General features: G+C 38.5%; 1 protein-coding gene across 1 annotated transcript in view; it reads left to right on the top strand.

The window, feature by feature from the left end:
• The first annotated feature begins 2,709 nt into the window (after positions 1-2,709).
• Positions 2,710-15,161, top strand: part of gabrg3 (gamma-aminobutyric acid (GABA) A receptor, gamma 3) — a 270,143-nt gene continuing 257,691 nt past the window's right edge. The window contains exons 1-2 of the mRNA XM_002931640.5: positions 2,710-3,280; positions 5,769-5,917. Coding sequence (XP_002931686.2) covers positions 3,228-3,280; positions 5,769-5,917 — 202 coding nt within the window. The 5' untranslated portion in view covers positions 2,710-3,227. The remainder of the gene's footprint in view (positions 3,281-5,768; positions 5,918-15,161) is intronic.

Here is a 15,161-nt window from a genome sequence, read left to right on the forward strand (position 1 = left end):
GCTTTTTCAGTAACTGCTTAAGCAATGCCTTGTGCTTCTTACAAATATGTGTGTGGGTTTCTTATATTAACATTTACTGAATTGCACACTGGCAAACATGAAATTTATTGTGCCCATTGGCGATATGAGAAGCACTTGCAATCTTACATGTTGCCAACATAAGAATTCAAGGGATAAACTGGCTACCTTTTACATACAAGGTAGTATTCGCCTATATTGAAAAATATTGTGTGTAAATATATGAATTGCCAAAATAGGCATATTTCATAAGTCTCCATTTTTTAATGATCAAGTATACACTGATTGATATAAATACTATGCTTTTTAATGCAATTAATTTGGACAGTCCAAGAATTACGAGTGGATGAAAGGAAAGGTTAAAGTTCTAATATACTTTAAAGAAAAAAAAAAGATCAGTTTTAATAGACATCAGGAAAACAGCAATGTTGTTTACCAGCTATATTATTGCTACCTCCAACCAATTAGAAACTAGGTTTAGGTTTAACTAGATACCTCAGTATTCTCTTTCCTAGAGCACTCCCTTCTCTCTTGGATCCCAGCTGAAACCAAAGAAAAATATCAGCAAAGTTAACAAAACTATAGATTTCAGAAAGAAACAATATTGCAGTATATAGGTAACTTGCTACATATAGGCTACTAGTTATGAGCTCATTTTTTCGCCGGACATGGATTTGGGGCTAAATTCTGCATTTCTTCATTGGCAAATTTTCTCACAAAACTGTGTAAAAAATTTGCTGAGACAAAAAAATTGCCAAGAATAAATGCCTGTAAACTATTTGGAAGAAAAATGTCACATGCCAAAAAAAAAGTCATGGTAGGAGTGAGAAAAACATCCACTGACTTGGAGTTAAAAAAAAAATTATCGGTAAAGAATTTTGCATGTAAAAATTGTGCGCATAGAAGAAACTGTCCCAAGCTTTTGCTTTGCGAACTTTTCAAGGGTTTCGCAAATTTTTGGGTGAAGGGAAATGGGAAAGATTCGCTCATCACTATTGCTGTAAATCAGCTGTCAGATTCAATTGCTTATAATTCAGAAGGTGCGTAATGCTGAGCATTCAACTAAAATGAATATTTTATGTCTAGTCCAGAAACGTGTGCCATGTCATAGGTTTCACTTGTAAAACAACAGTAACATTTTTTTTTTAATCTAAAATGAGAAGAAGCAACACAGGCAAAGTCAGAGTGAATATTCTCTCAATACAAGAAAGCTGAACCGGTTTCATTAAAGGAACAGTAACACCAAAAAAATGAAAGTGTATAAAAGTAACTAAAATATAATGTGCTGCTGCCCTGCACTGGTAAAAGTTGTGTGTTTACTTCAGAAAGTCTACTATAATTTATATAAATAAGCTGCTATGTAGCCATGGGGGCAGCCATTCAAAGGAGAAAAGGCACAGGCACTTAGCAGATAACAGATAAAACACTATTGCATTCTACAGAACTTATCTGTTATCTGCTATGTAACCTGTGCCTTTTCTCCTTTTTTCCAGCTTGAATGGCTGCCCCCGTGGCTACACAGCAGCTTATTATATAAATTATAGTAGTGTTACTGTAGCAAACACACCAGTTTTACCAGTGCAGGGCAACAGTGCATTATATTTTTATTACTTTAAAGCTCTTTCATTTTTTGGTGTTACTGTTCCTTTAAATAAGAATGTCAAAACACTTTGCTTTATTTGTCAAACTGCTTATGTATTGCACTCATGTTTAGTGAAAGTCAAAGTCTTCCCCCTCTGCTTCAGAAAATTGCATGCTTGGCCTTCCAAGAGTTCCAAAACGTTTTAGTAGATATTTAATATGTTTCAGATCTGAAGTTATTCGCTCTACTTACTGGTGAATAGGAAACAGATGAAGCGTTCCTGGAGGGCGGGGCACCCAATTAAAGAAGAGCAAGTAAAGGCGCGTAACTATGTATGTATGTATGTATATCTTTATTTATAAAGCGCTACTTATGTACACAGCACTGTACAGTAGAATTCATTAATACAGACAGGGGGTTAAAGATAATGGATAAATACAAAGTACAACAATAAATACAAATAAATACAAGGTGCGATTTATTATATAAATGATAGTAGTGTTACTGTAGCAACTATTTACAAGAAACACCTTGCCTCACTGATTTCCTGTCTGAACTGGACGACTGGAGTGTGGGGCTTCGGGATGAGAATGGACCAACAGAATTCTATATGCTGCCAGTGGGGTTATAAGTAGATATATTATAATCCATGGGAGTTTGCACTAAATACAGAATAATTTAACAGTAGTTGGAAAGAAAGAACAAAGTCAGTGAAATCGCTAAACCATTTGTATGTAGGAGCTGGAATAGCGCAAACTAGTTGGAAACCGTATAGGAGAGTTATAGGAGATGTATGTGCCTACGCTAAAATGGAGGATAACAGTAACCAGGCACAAGGCAATCCATTTCCATTCATGGCTTCTTAAGAATTGAACTGGGGGAATATAACGTTAAAAGGGAGAGAATATGTAACATATTGAGAAGATCCACATCGAACAGAAACGACCCTCCGCGTAAGACTGAACAACCCGACACATGCGATTTATGTATTTTCTAACCCATCGCTGTCTGTGGTTCTGAACCGCGCCTGCTGTCACTCCGTCCGACTCCTTCACTTTAGCACCCTGGTCAGCAACTCCCTGTTGCTCTGCCGAATTAGGACCCTGGAGCTGCCGGTGCGCCGCGCCAAGCTCCGCCCACACTAATGCCCACAAACTGATTCAGTAGAGCTTGAGACTTTGCCTGCGCCGTACCTGCGCCTTGGTGCCGCTCAAACTGAAGCTGATGAGACTCTTTGGAAACTGTTCTTCTCTACATTCACTGTGTCTTGTGCGCTTTGCTGCTCTGGATTAACTGAATGTAAGGGTATCCCAGTTAGCATGTGTTTAATAGGCATACATCGCAAAGGAGCCACAAGGAGCTGCACCGTTTGAGCAACTATTCTCATTTGCGATAAAAGTGCTGGATCTGGTTCTGTAAATGAAACTACTAGTGGAACATTACACAGCCTGTCTCTGATGCATGGTTGGCTGCACATTCCTGCATCACAAGCAACATGAAGACCCATTCCTTGCTTTGAGTGTGGATCCAGAAAAGAACAAGAATTGGGAATTTCTATGTGTTTTCCTTTTCTTAGTGCCTCTTTCTAAGATTGCTTTCCATTCATCTAGCAACATCTTTAGTTATCATGTCTGCAAGGCTCCTGGTGGTTTTCTTTCTACTGTCAGTTTTCCAAGCCTGGTAAGTCCTTTTAATGTTACTGTGGTTTGTGAATATGCTGTGGGGAAAATGACTAACTGGGCAATAGTTCATCTGATTTGTTATTCAAAATGTAAATCCCACTGAATGCTATTTATAACAACCTGCTGAATGTGATTGATTATTTTCATATGGGCAAAAACACTGAACTAGGGCAGCTCATTAAAATGTTGGTGATCTCACTTAAAAAAGTTGCTCACTCAGTTCAGCAATTCTTAAAATATGTGCATTGATGAACAGGAATGGGGGATATGACTGTAAAATGTTGTTCTTAGCACTCTATGATTAGCAGCATCTGCCAGTTCTGTACGTTCTCAGTATTTTGTTTAACAAGTGAAACAGCAATGTGACCAATGCCATGAAATGCAGCTGAGCCTGTCACTTGCAGGGTAGACTATACCCTAGCAATTACCTTTGCTGGAAAGATCGACACTGATGGATCTCTGGAAGAAATCCCGATATATATATATATACCTATATAATGTGATTTCCTTTGCAACAAAGTCATTAGAAGATTTATTACATTAATGTACTAATTGCCTAATTGCCTGCTGTTGCTAAAATACAAGCCACATTCCCACTGTTGTTACACAAAGAACGTCATGTTAAGATCCAGATGCTATAATGCCTTTAATGAATTTTCTAAACTGCTTGCTTATTTAGCAGTATCTTGCAATGCATACAATGAGTTTGTTTGCATGTAGATGCCACACTACTCCAAATATTTTCCTTAGAAACTTTTTTTTTGTAAAAAAGCAAAGTGAATATTTTTCCACAGTGTTATGAGATCATGACCAGCACGGTATGTGTGCAGATACATTGCATATTGGATACTGCCCTAGGTTTCCCTAGTACTGTCCATTTTAGTAATATATTTATACTATAATATGCCCCAGTTAGCTCTCTTCTTTCTCATCAGGAGCCATTACATTTACTAAGGTCTAAGAACAGCAAAATGTAGTTTTTTTTGTGTTCATTATTGCGTTTTAAAAGGAAATTAGAATAACTACTTACAGTGTAAATATTCATTAGTCAGTACAAAAACTAAAAAATAGTTGAAGGATATCCAACTGTGATAAACAGAAGTATAGTTAGGGACTTAGAAACAATAAACTAGCAACCCTACAAGGCAAGTGTTCACACCACAGCTGTAGAGCACAGAATAGAGTTAAATTTGCTTTTGCTTCTTTGGGTAACTTAAGCCAAGCACTTTCCCAACTTTCCTTATCTAAAATATATAGTTATAGAGACTGAAGCCATATTGGAAGCCATATTGGAAACATAATTTCCAGGGTAGAGGGTACTACACTGGCACTGGCCATTGTCTGCTGTATGATCAAATATATAGTGTATAAAATTAATTTAGAAGCTGAAGATTAAGTTTTAGCCAATATCTAGCTATTTTGTGCAAATCCATATATGAATGACAAGATCTATTCCAGAGCGATTATTTATTAATAGAATGAAATGTTAAGACACGGTGAGAGGTGTTGTACGTATTTCAGTCATGACATTCAGAATTTCTTGTGTTTTGCTGTTCCTATTGATTCTTTATTATATTTCAATATGGTCTTACCTTTAGGTTTAGAAACTTATTATATTGGAGTTCTTATAAGCAAGGTATTCAAGTGTTCATTTGCATGAAGCACTCAGTACCCCTTTGTTGTGTTATTAGAATGAAGTCATGTTGAAGCTTACTTACTGCAATTATTTCACATGGATTTTATTTCAATAATGTCTGATTACTTGTGAGTATGAATGAGATGGGTACAGAAGTTTAAGGCAGTGTTACCTTATTTTCATTATGGATGTAAAAAGGTTTCAAAGAGTGGATGATAAAATAAAAAGGCAAAAATAAGCCCTTAAACTCTGGCACCAATGTAGTTTTATATGAACTGAACAGTTTTAGACATCATTTGAAGACAATCACTGTACAAAATTGCTTTAGCTATTTCACAAATAGTTCTAGCAGTGCGGATAGACTTTTATATAGATACTATGGTAAAATACATTTAACAGGCTTTTACAGTTTTATTATCAAATAAATTATGCAAGGATGGCTCAGCAAGCTGAACACTGAGTTGACTGCTTAGGGGAAAAAAGTCTTTCTTTTATTCAATAGGAGGGTGCAATAGAAAGCTTCCCTTTATTCATTTATTGTTGAAAGACAGTACTGGGGCTTATTTATAAAGACTAATGAAATTGGCACGTGTGACCTGGGCAGTAACTCATAGCTTAGATTTTTCCAGCCAGCTGCAGGTTGAGCACTGAAAGCAATCATCTAATTGATTGCCATGAGTTTCTGCCCAGGTGCAAATTTGCCCAGTCTTTATAAATGACCCCCACTATTATTGCTTGGACACTGAAATTAATGTAAACAGAGGTGCAGAAAGCAGATTGCCTTGTTTGTTTGAAAGCAATAGCTGAAATGCCTTGTAGATTCTAAATAAGCTAATATTTTTGCTTGCAGCTCCAGGAAGATTGAAGATGATGAATATGAAGATCTGACAATGAACCAAAAATGGGTGCTTGCCCCTAAAACTCAAGACACAGATGCCACATTAATTCTTAACAAGCTCCTGAAAGAATATGACAAGAAATTAAGACCAGATATTGGAAGTGAGTTCATAAACTCATCTACTTTTTTCAGTGGTACCTAGGACAGTAGTAGTGATCTAACAATATATTTTCATTTGGTAACTAGGAAATCACATCTTGACTTTATTCTTCTTATTAATATACATAAGGGGGTTATAATGGCCATTTACTCCATGCAGACAGTTTGGATATTTTTAGCCTTACTTCCCAGACATTGCCACATGAAAGGGCCCCTAAGAGATCACCCTGTGATTGTGTTGCAGTACGTCTGTCTGGTTGTGTAAATCTAATCTATTTTACCTTTTTGATTGTATGGGCAAGAAATTACAGTGGCTAAAAATCCCATCTGAATGTGTGTCTAATTCATAGACAGTTGCCCAGTTGTTGTGGCCTCTGCTCGATGGCTGCATGGAAGTGCAATGGTTAGTATTTCTGCCTTACTGCTTTGAAGTACTGGGTTATATTCTGACCTGCAAATAATTTGTAGTTTTATGCTTATGTCTGCTTGGATTTGTTCTTGGAACTTCCGTACATGCACCTGTGTTGTCATAGGGAACTCAGACTTTAAGCTGTTTTGGGGCAAGGACCAAGGTGAATGATAAACAGTCTTTGTAAAGAAGCACACAATGTTTTGGGTCTATATAAATAAAGGATAATGATTTAATATTTGGCATAACAGATTTATCGACCCTAGGCAAGGGGACAAAATTATATTTATTATTATGTATACCTGTCCCGTTGTGCAGTTGCTGTCCCAGAACCCTGCTATTATCATGTATAAAAACCTAACAAGCCGAACAAATCTAACATTATGGATTTCACAATTGCAACTACAGTATCAGCATCCATTGCCTGTATAACTGGTAATTTATATAGTAGATTATTCTGTGGATTTATAAAATTGCCTGTATTCCTTGCTATAATTTTAAAGAGAAGATAGGTTAATCCCATCAACTTTATTGCTGGGGTTTGATTTCATACATATGCCTAATGCCAGAGATGATTAATCTGTCAAGGTGCTTGCAACAGTTATGTGGCACTATAATGAACTTTAAGTAACGACTGAAGTCGAAAGCTCATTTTCAGTAATGATATCCTTTCCATCTTTCTGCCTGATCTTTATTTTACTTATCCAAAAATAGCAGACAAATTATACCTTTACTTACATTACATTCCAGCTTTCCATTAAATAATAAAATCATTAAACAATTCTCAATGTGGCTTATAACTTAAAGCTTTTGGTGTTTGGGGCTAAAAACAAGCATGTCTTGGCTTCTAGTGGTCAGTGCTAAAAAATGAAATGTTGCTTAATTTAAATGGTTTACTCATTTTTTTTCATTAGACTTTACTGTTGTGCCTTAACGGCTGTCTGCATTGGCAGAACTACGAGGGGTGCAGAGGGTGCAATGACACCCAGGCCTGTACCCCCTCACGACCCACTGGGCACTCGCACCGGTGAGAATTTGCCACTAAAAAATGTGTCCGGAGGGCATGCCCTATCACCCAGGCCCAGGAATATTTATTTCTGTTATTGGCTGTCTGGTCCCTTTTATTGTATAACTACCCTGTATTTAGAATATTCTGTAGTTTTTCTAACTTGAGGACTCCCAAATACAATTTATCTTGTCTCTATACAATCTTGAAGGCTAGAGCCAAATAAGACAAGTTTGTATTGTAAATTGTATATGAATTTCTATAAATTGGAGCCTGGCAAACAAATGCATATCAACCTAAAATAACCTGCTTTGTTCTTACTATACAGAGCTAATGCTAAATAGCCACATGTGGGTACTTTAATCAGTACCATAAAGATGGCCATGTAGAAAGTAAAATCAGCTATTTTTTAATAATTTGCCCATCCATGGTTCTTTACGTAGGTGCCCTTTTTAAATTTTTGGCTTGGCGGCAAGATGTGGAAGCACAGAGACACAGGTTTTCTCCAAGCAGAGCCTCCTGCAGGCATATGTTGCTCTCCAACTCTTTTTACAGTTGAACAGTGTCAGACTGGCCCACCAGGATACCAAAAAAAGTCCTGGTGGGCCCAGATGTAAGTGGGCCCTCCTGCCCCTGACCATTTGGCCTGTTTCATGGTCATTCCCTATTTCTGAATGGGAAGAAAGAGGATAAATAGATGGACGAATATATTCTAGCATGTAAATAAAAGTGTCTAAGAGAATAAAGATCATGAGAAAAATTATTTGAAAAGCGGGCCTATGGTCTAAGGTTTTCTGGTGGCTCCCTGGGTTCCCAGTCTGACACTGCATTTGAATGTGGCTCACAAGTAAAAAGGGTTGATGACCCCTTTTGTATAGGTTGCATGAATAAAGTCTGTATGTCATTTTTTTAAAACCTACAATTTTTAAGTGAAATAAAGATGTTTCAAATCAGAGTTGCAGTTTTGGGCTCATGTCAGAATTCTTTGACTGACCTAATGAAAGTAGAAGGGGGCTTACAGCAACAGCTGATGGTGGGCTAGTACAAGGCTGCAGGCCCATAGGTGCATTATACAGCAAAGTAATGAAAAACATTTTAAGGGAAGGAGTTGAACAAGAGTTCTGGATAATAATAAATGTGAGAAGAATACGTGGAATATGTTTCACCAGTCGTTTCAATCTCTTATCTAGAAACCTGATATCCAGAAAAGGTCTTTATTAAAGGAAAGGCTATCTCCCTTAGACTCCATTTTAAAAGAGAAGGAAAGGCAAAGTCACTTGGGGGTGCCAAAATGTTAGGCACCCCCAAGTGACTTAAATCGATTACCTTCTTCCTCTGTTCGGAGAGAACAGCACCAGCCCGGGGTAGCTGCAGCGCTTCCTCCTTCCGTCTTCTGTCGCGCGCACATGCGCAGTAGAGTGAAAAGCCGAACTTTAACAGAGAAGTCGGATTTTCACTCTACTGCGCATGCGCCTGTCCTTAGTCCTTCCAAAAGCGAAGGCGGAAGGAGGAAGCGCTCGCTACAGGTACCCCGGGCTGGTGCTGTTTTCTCCTAACAGGGGCACCAGCCCAGGGTACAAGGTAAGCGATTAAAGTCACTTGGGGGTGCCTAACATTTTGGCACTCCCAAGTGACTTAGCCTTTTCTTGTCCTTTAAGTAAATAATTCTAATTTTTTAAAATAATTTCCTGTTTCTCTTTAACGATAAAACAATAGCTTGTACTTGATCCTAACTAAGCTGCATGAATCCATATTGGCAGCAAAACAATCCTTCTGGGTTTATTTCATGTTTAAAAATTTTAGTAGACTTAAGGTATAGATATTCTAATTGCTGGGAAAAAAACCCATGTTGCAAGCTTTCTGGATAATAGATTCTATAGCTGTACAACAATGCATTTCATGTATATATATTTACCCCAGTTGGAATTGAAAAAATACGTTATTGAAAAAGCACAAAGTAACTAATATTCAAGAGTAGATCTAATGTTTTGTTTAATTAGTTAAATACAGTAACATCATTGAAATACAACAAAATGTTTAATTGTATTTATTAGGTAATGCTTTATGAATTATAGCTAAGAGTTCCATGCAGGAAGTTCAAAATGAATTTACATAATAGGTTGCATAATGGGTTTTGCATAATGGGTTGGCATAATTAGAATTAAAACTATTCACAAATTAGCATATATTAGTACAGTGATTTATTTTTAATGATAATATTGTGGGATATTTCATTTCATTTCAGAAACATTCAGACGCTATCGCCAGGTTATTTATGGAAACAGAAGACATCTGTAGTTTAGTATAGGTATGGGGTCCCTTATCTGGAAACTCGTTATCCAGAAAGTTCCAAATTATGACAAGCCCATCTCCCATAGACTCCATTATAAGCAAATAATTCTAATTTTTAAAAATGATTTCCCTTTCCTCTGTAATAATAAAACAGTACCTTGTACTTGATCCCAACTAAGATAATTATTCCTTATTGAAGGCAAAACAATCCTATTGGTTTTTTTTAATGTTTATATGATTTTTAGTAGAGTTAAGATATGGAGATCCGAATTACGGAAAGATCCCCTATCTGGAAAACCCGTCCCGAGCATTCTGGATAACAGGTCCCATAACTGTACAGGCAAACAGAAGCCATTTTCACTTTAAGGAAAAACATAAACTTAAAAAAAAGACTGTGCAGTTATGATAAATATATTATTCGTTAAAGACAAATTAAAACATACAAAAGTTGCAAGTGAGATTCTCCAAACAGTCATAGAGCAAGTGTGATCAGACTTTAGCGGATTGGGGCTGACTAGGTGCACGGTCGAGGAGGAGCAGGCATGGCCAATGAACCTGGAGTATTGGGTTCAGGGCATGATAAGGGCAGCGTCAATTCTGTGGCCCTCTCTGCCAACCCCCTACCTTTAGGCCTGCCTCCTTTGTTCCCACCAAGACATTCACACGACAACCTTTTGGGTAGAAAAAGGCAGCAGCCCATTTATTTGCAACAGTATCAAATTTGTTTAACAATAACACTCATATCATTAAATAATATAACTTAGTCTCTTGGTAACATAATTACAATAATAACAATAAGCTGCTGAAGGCTGCTTTGTGGCAGCTGTATCTGCCCTCACCGTAAACAGTTCCCTGAGGTTAGAAACCCCTTTCTCTATCTACCACAGCCCCATTTCCCACCGACCTATGGCTGTAATCCCTATCCTCAGGCCTAACCTTCCGCCTGGCTCCTCTTAGTTCTGGCCACCCCCTGGCTGCGAATATGTCCCTCTTGTTCCCCTGCACCCTATGACCCCTGTTTTCTTTCTCCTAAAGCTAAGGGAGGGAGGGTGGGAGCTGCTGCAAACAAAATGGCTGCTCTCCTCCGCGCTTCTCAACGTTTGTCTTGCTCCTTCATTCTCTCCTCCAATCACCTTCCAGGCTACATCCCCCATAATGCCTCGCACCTAACACTTTTTCCCCGGGCCCTTTCCTAACCTTATCATGGCCCCGTGCTCTCACTCCTGTCTCGCTTATTACGGGGCCCCTTTCATACTGGTGTGTCAATTTGATACCACAAGTACTGTAGTTTAACATATAACAAGAAAATGGCACAGTCCCCTACAGGCTACTTAATTTTTAACAAGATTTGAAATTAAAGCTTCTATTAATATTGTCTGTGTTAACCTTAACCCTTGCTTGCATTTATGCGTCAGTTGGGCCCTAAAAACCCCTAAGGAAGCTGAGCGCTGTTTATAGTGGGTGTTTTTAAGCTTGAGCAATGCCATGATGATAATCCTTCATCCATCCTAGTTTCCAGGTCACTTTCATTATTTTCTCATGAGTCTTTTAGCTGGTCCCAGCCTCAGCTTGCCTTCTTATTGGTTTTAGGCATTGGAGGTTACCCTAGGGGGCTGATTTACTAAGACACGAATTTGAATCCGAATTGGAAAAATTCCGACTGGTAAACAAACTTTTTGCGACTTTTTCATATTTTTTGCGATTTTTTCATTGCCTTTACGATTTGCGCGAAAAAATGCGAGTTTTTCGTAGCCATTCCGAAAGTTGCGCAAAATCTGGGGAGTTTTTCGAAGCGTTAAAACTTGCGCAAAAAGTTGCGATTTTTTCGTAGCGTTAAAACTTGCGCGAAAAGTCGCGCCTTTTTCGTAGCGTTAAAATTTAAAAGGCGCAACGTTTCGCGCAAGTTTTAGCGCTACGAAAAAATTGCAACTTTTCGCGCAAGTTTTAACGCTACGAAAAAATTGCCAGATTTTGCTCAACTTATGGGAGAGCTAGTGTAGATGGGGCAGTGGGACCAGTAAAGGGTTGTGGGGGAGGAGTGAGGGGGGCATATAGTTTATCAGATAAGGAGCTTCCATTGTTACAAGGGAAACAGACTAATTTTCACCTTAGCTCTAACTGTCCTTTAGCTAATGTAAGCTGTAGAGGAAGAAGTAGTAATCTCCGCTGCATGCTGGCTAATGCGCGTAGCTTGTCGGGAAAAAATAGGGGAGCTGCAGGCTATTGCATGTATTGAAAATTATGACTTAATTGGTATCACTGAGACCTGGTGGGATGAAAAATGCGACTGGGCAGTGAATTTAAATGGGTATACGCTTTTTAGGAGGGACAGAGGGATTAAAAAGGGTGGAGGGGTTTGTCTTTATGTAAAGTCAGATTTAAAGCCATGTAATAAAGACATTACCAATGAAAACGTTGAATCTCTTTGGGTAGAAATTTCAGTAGGGCTGAAGGTCACAAAGAAAATGATCATTGGTGTATGCTATAAACCACCCCGTATAGATGAGGGGGATGAGGCCCAGCTACTTTTGCAAATGGAGGAGGCTTCAAATTGGGTCAAGTTGTTATTATGGGGGACTTTAATTATCCGGACATTGACTGGAGTAATGGGGTGGCTAAGTCAGAAAAAGCTAGTAGGTTTGTAAATATGCTAAATGACAACTTTTTATTTCAGGTGGTTCAAGAACCTACTCGGAATGAGTCTATTTTGGACCTGGTAATATCTAATAATACTGAACTTATCTCTAACATTTGTGTGGGTGAGCATTTGGGGAACAGTGATCACAACATGGTCTCCTTTGAGATAATGCTACAGAGACAGCTCTATAAGGGAGTAACTAAAACGCTCAATTTTAGACGTGCAGACTTTGCCAGTATAAGGGCATCTCTGCAATGTGTCAACTGGGAAGGCTTTTCATGGGGTTAGACACAGAAGGAAAATGGAACATCTTTTAAAACATTGCTTTGCAGGTATACACAACAGTATATTCCCCTTGTAAGCAAGGAGAGGCATCGCAAAGCAAAACCCTTATGGCTGAATAAAAGAGTTAAGGTCGAGGTTGGTAATAAAAAACGTGCTTTTAAAGCATTCAAGTTAGCTGGGACAGCGGAAACTTTCATCAGGTACAAGGAAGCAAATAAAGCATGCAAAAAAGCTATCAGGCAAGCTAAAATAGAGATGGAAAGGGATATTGCAGCTAGGAGTAAAAAGAATCCAAAATTATTTTTTAATTATGTGAATAGTAAAAAAATGAAGCAAGAAGGGGTGGGAACTTTATTATCACGGGGAGGTACGTTGGTTGATGAGAACGGGGAAAAAGCTGAAATTTTGAACTCTTATTTTTCATCTGTCTATACATCTGAGGAGCCAGATAATGAAGGCTTCCCTTTTAATATACCCAGTGCTAGTAATTTAGCTACTGGCGCATGGGTCACTCAGGAGGAAATTCAAAAGAGACTTGAACATGTAAAGGTAAACAAAGGTCCAGGACCGGATGGGATTCATCCCAGGGTATTAAATGAGCTGAGCGCTGTGATTGCCAAACCTCTTCACATAATTTTTCAGGATTCGTTGAGGTTTGGCATGGTGCCGAGAGACTGGCGGATTGCTAATGTGGTGCCGTTATTTAAAAAGGGATCTCGTTCTCAGCCTGAAAACTATAGGCCTGTTAGTCTGACATCAGTAGTAGGAAAGCTTCTGGAAGGGGTAATAAGGGATAGGATAGTTGAATACATTGCAGTTCACAATACTATTAGTTTGTGCCAGCATGGTTTTATGCGTAACAGATCTTGCCAGACTAATTTAGTTGCCTTTTATGAGGAGGTGAGCAGGAACCTTGATGCTGGAATGGCAGTTGATGTCATCTACTTAGATTTTGCTAAAGCGTTTGATACAGTACCGCACAGAAGGTTAATGATCAAATTGAGGAATATTGGCCTAGAACATAATATTTGTAATTGGATAGAAAACTGGCTGAAGGATAGAGTACAAAGAGTGGTGGTAAATGGAACATTTTCTAATTGGGCCAGTGTGGTTAGTGGAGTACCGCAGGGGTCAGTCCTTGGTCCTTTGCTTTTTAACTTGTTTATTAATGACCTGGAGGTGGGCATAGAGAGTACTGTTTCTATTTTTGCTGATGACACTAAATTGTGCAAAACTATAAGTTCCATGCAGGATGCTGCCGCTTTGCAGAGCGATTTGACAAAATTGGAAAACTGGGCAGCAAACTGGAAAATGAGGTTCAATGTTGACAAGTGCAAAGTTATGCACTTTGGTAGGAATAATATAAACGCAAACTATCTACTGAATGGTAGTGTGTTGGGGGCATCCTTAATGGAGAAGGATCTAGGGGTTTTTGTAGATCACAAGTTGTCTAATTCCAGGCAGTGTCATTCTGTGGCTACTACAGCAAATAAAGTGCTGTCTTGTATAAAAAAGGGCATTGACTCAAGGGATGAGAACATATTTTTGCCGCTTTATAGGTCCCTGGTAAGGCCTCACCTTGAGTATGCAGTGCAGTTTTGGGCTCCAGTCCTTAAGAAGGATATTAATGAGCTGGAGAGAGTGCAGAGACGTGCAACTAACTGGTAAAGGGGATGGAAGATTTAAGCTATGAGGTTAGACTGTCGAGGTTGGGGTTGTTTTCTCTGGAAAAGAGGCGCTTGCGAGGGGACATGATTACTCTGTACAAGTACATTAGAGGGGATTATAGGCAGTTGGGGGATGTTCTTTTTTCCCATAAAAACAATCAGCGCACCAGAGGTCACCCCTATAGATTAGAGGAACAGAGCTTCCATTTGAAGCAGCGTAGGTGGTTTTTCACGGTGAGGGCAGTGAGGCTGTGGAATGCCCTTCCTAGTGATGTGGTAATGGCAGACTCTGTTAATGCCTTTAAGAGGGGCCTGGATGAGTTTTTGAACAAGCAGAATATCCAAGGCTATTGTGATACTAATATCTACAGTTAGTATTACTGGTTGTATATATATAGTTTATGTATGTGAGTGTATAGATTGGTTAGTATAGGTTGTGTGCTGGGTTTACTCGGATGGGTTGAACTTGATGGACAATGGTCTTTTTTCAACCCTATGTAACTATGTAACTATGTAACTATGTAACTTTCGGAATGGCTACGAAAAACTCGCGTTTTTTCACGCAAATCGTATTGGTAACGAAAAAGTCGCGACAATTTTCCGAAAAAATCGCAAAATACCGATCATTACGAAAAAACCGCAATCGGACGCATTCAGCCCGTTCGTGGGTTAGTAAATGTGCCCCTAGGAGTAACATTTTTCCTGACACACACACAATACCACTGAGTAGCATATAAAGAAGCACATTAGCAATAGAGATATTTCTGCATTAGAACAGAAATACATTTGTTACACTTTTTCTAGCACATTTTAATATTCATGGTTAGTTAGTAAAGTCATTGATGAAGCATAATCCTACTCATATTATTGTATGAGTACTGTCCAGTTCTCCATGAAACTAGATATTGTTCATTCAATATAAATTATATATTTTAGTACCTGTTTATGT

Source organism: Xenopus tropicalis, chromosome 2 (genome assembly GCF_000004195.4).
Source record: "Xenopus tropicalis strain Nigerian chromosome 2, UCB_Xtro_10.0, whole genome shotgun sequence".
Taxonomy (NCBI): domain Eukaryota; kingdom Metazoa; phylum Chordata; class Amphibia; order Anura; family Pipidae; genus Xenopus; species Xenopus tropicalis.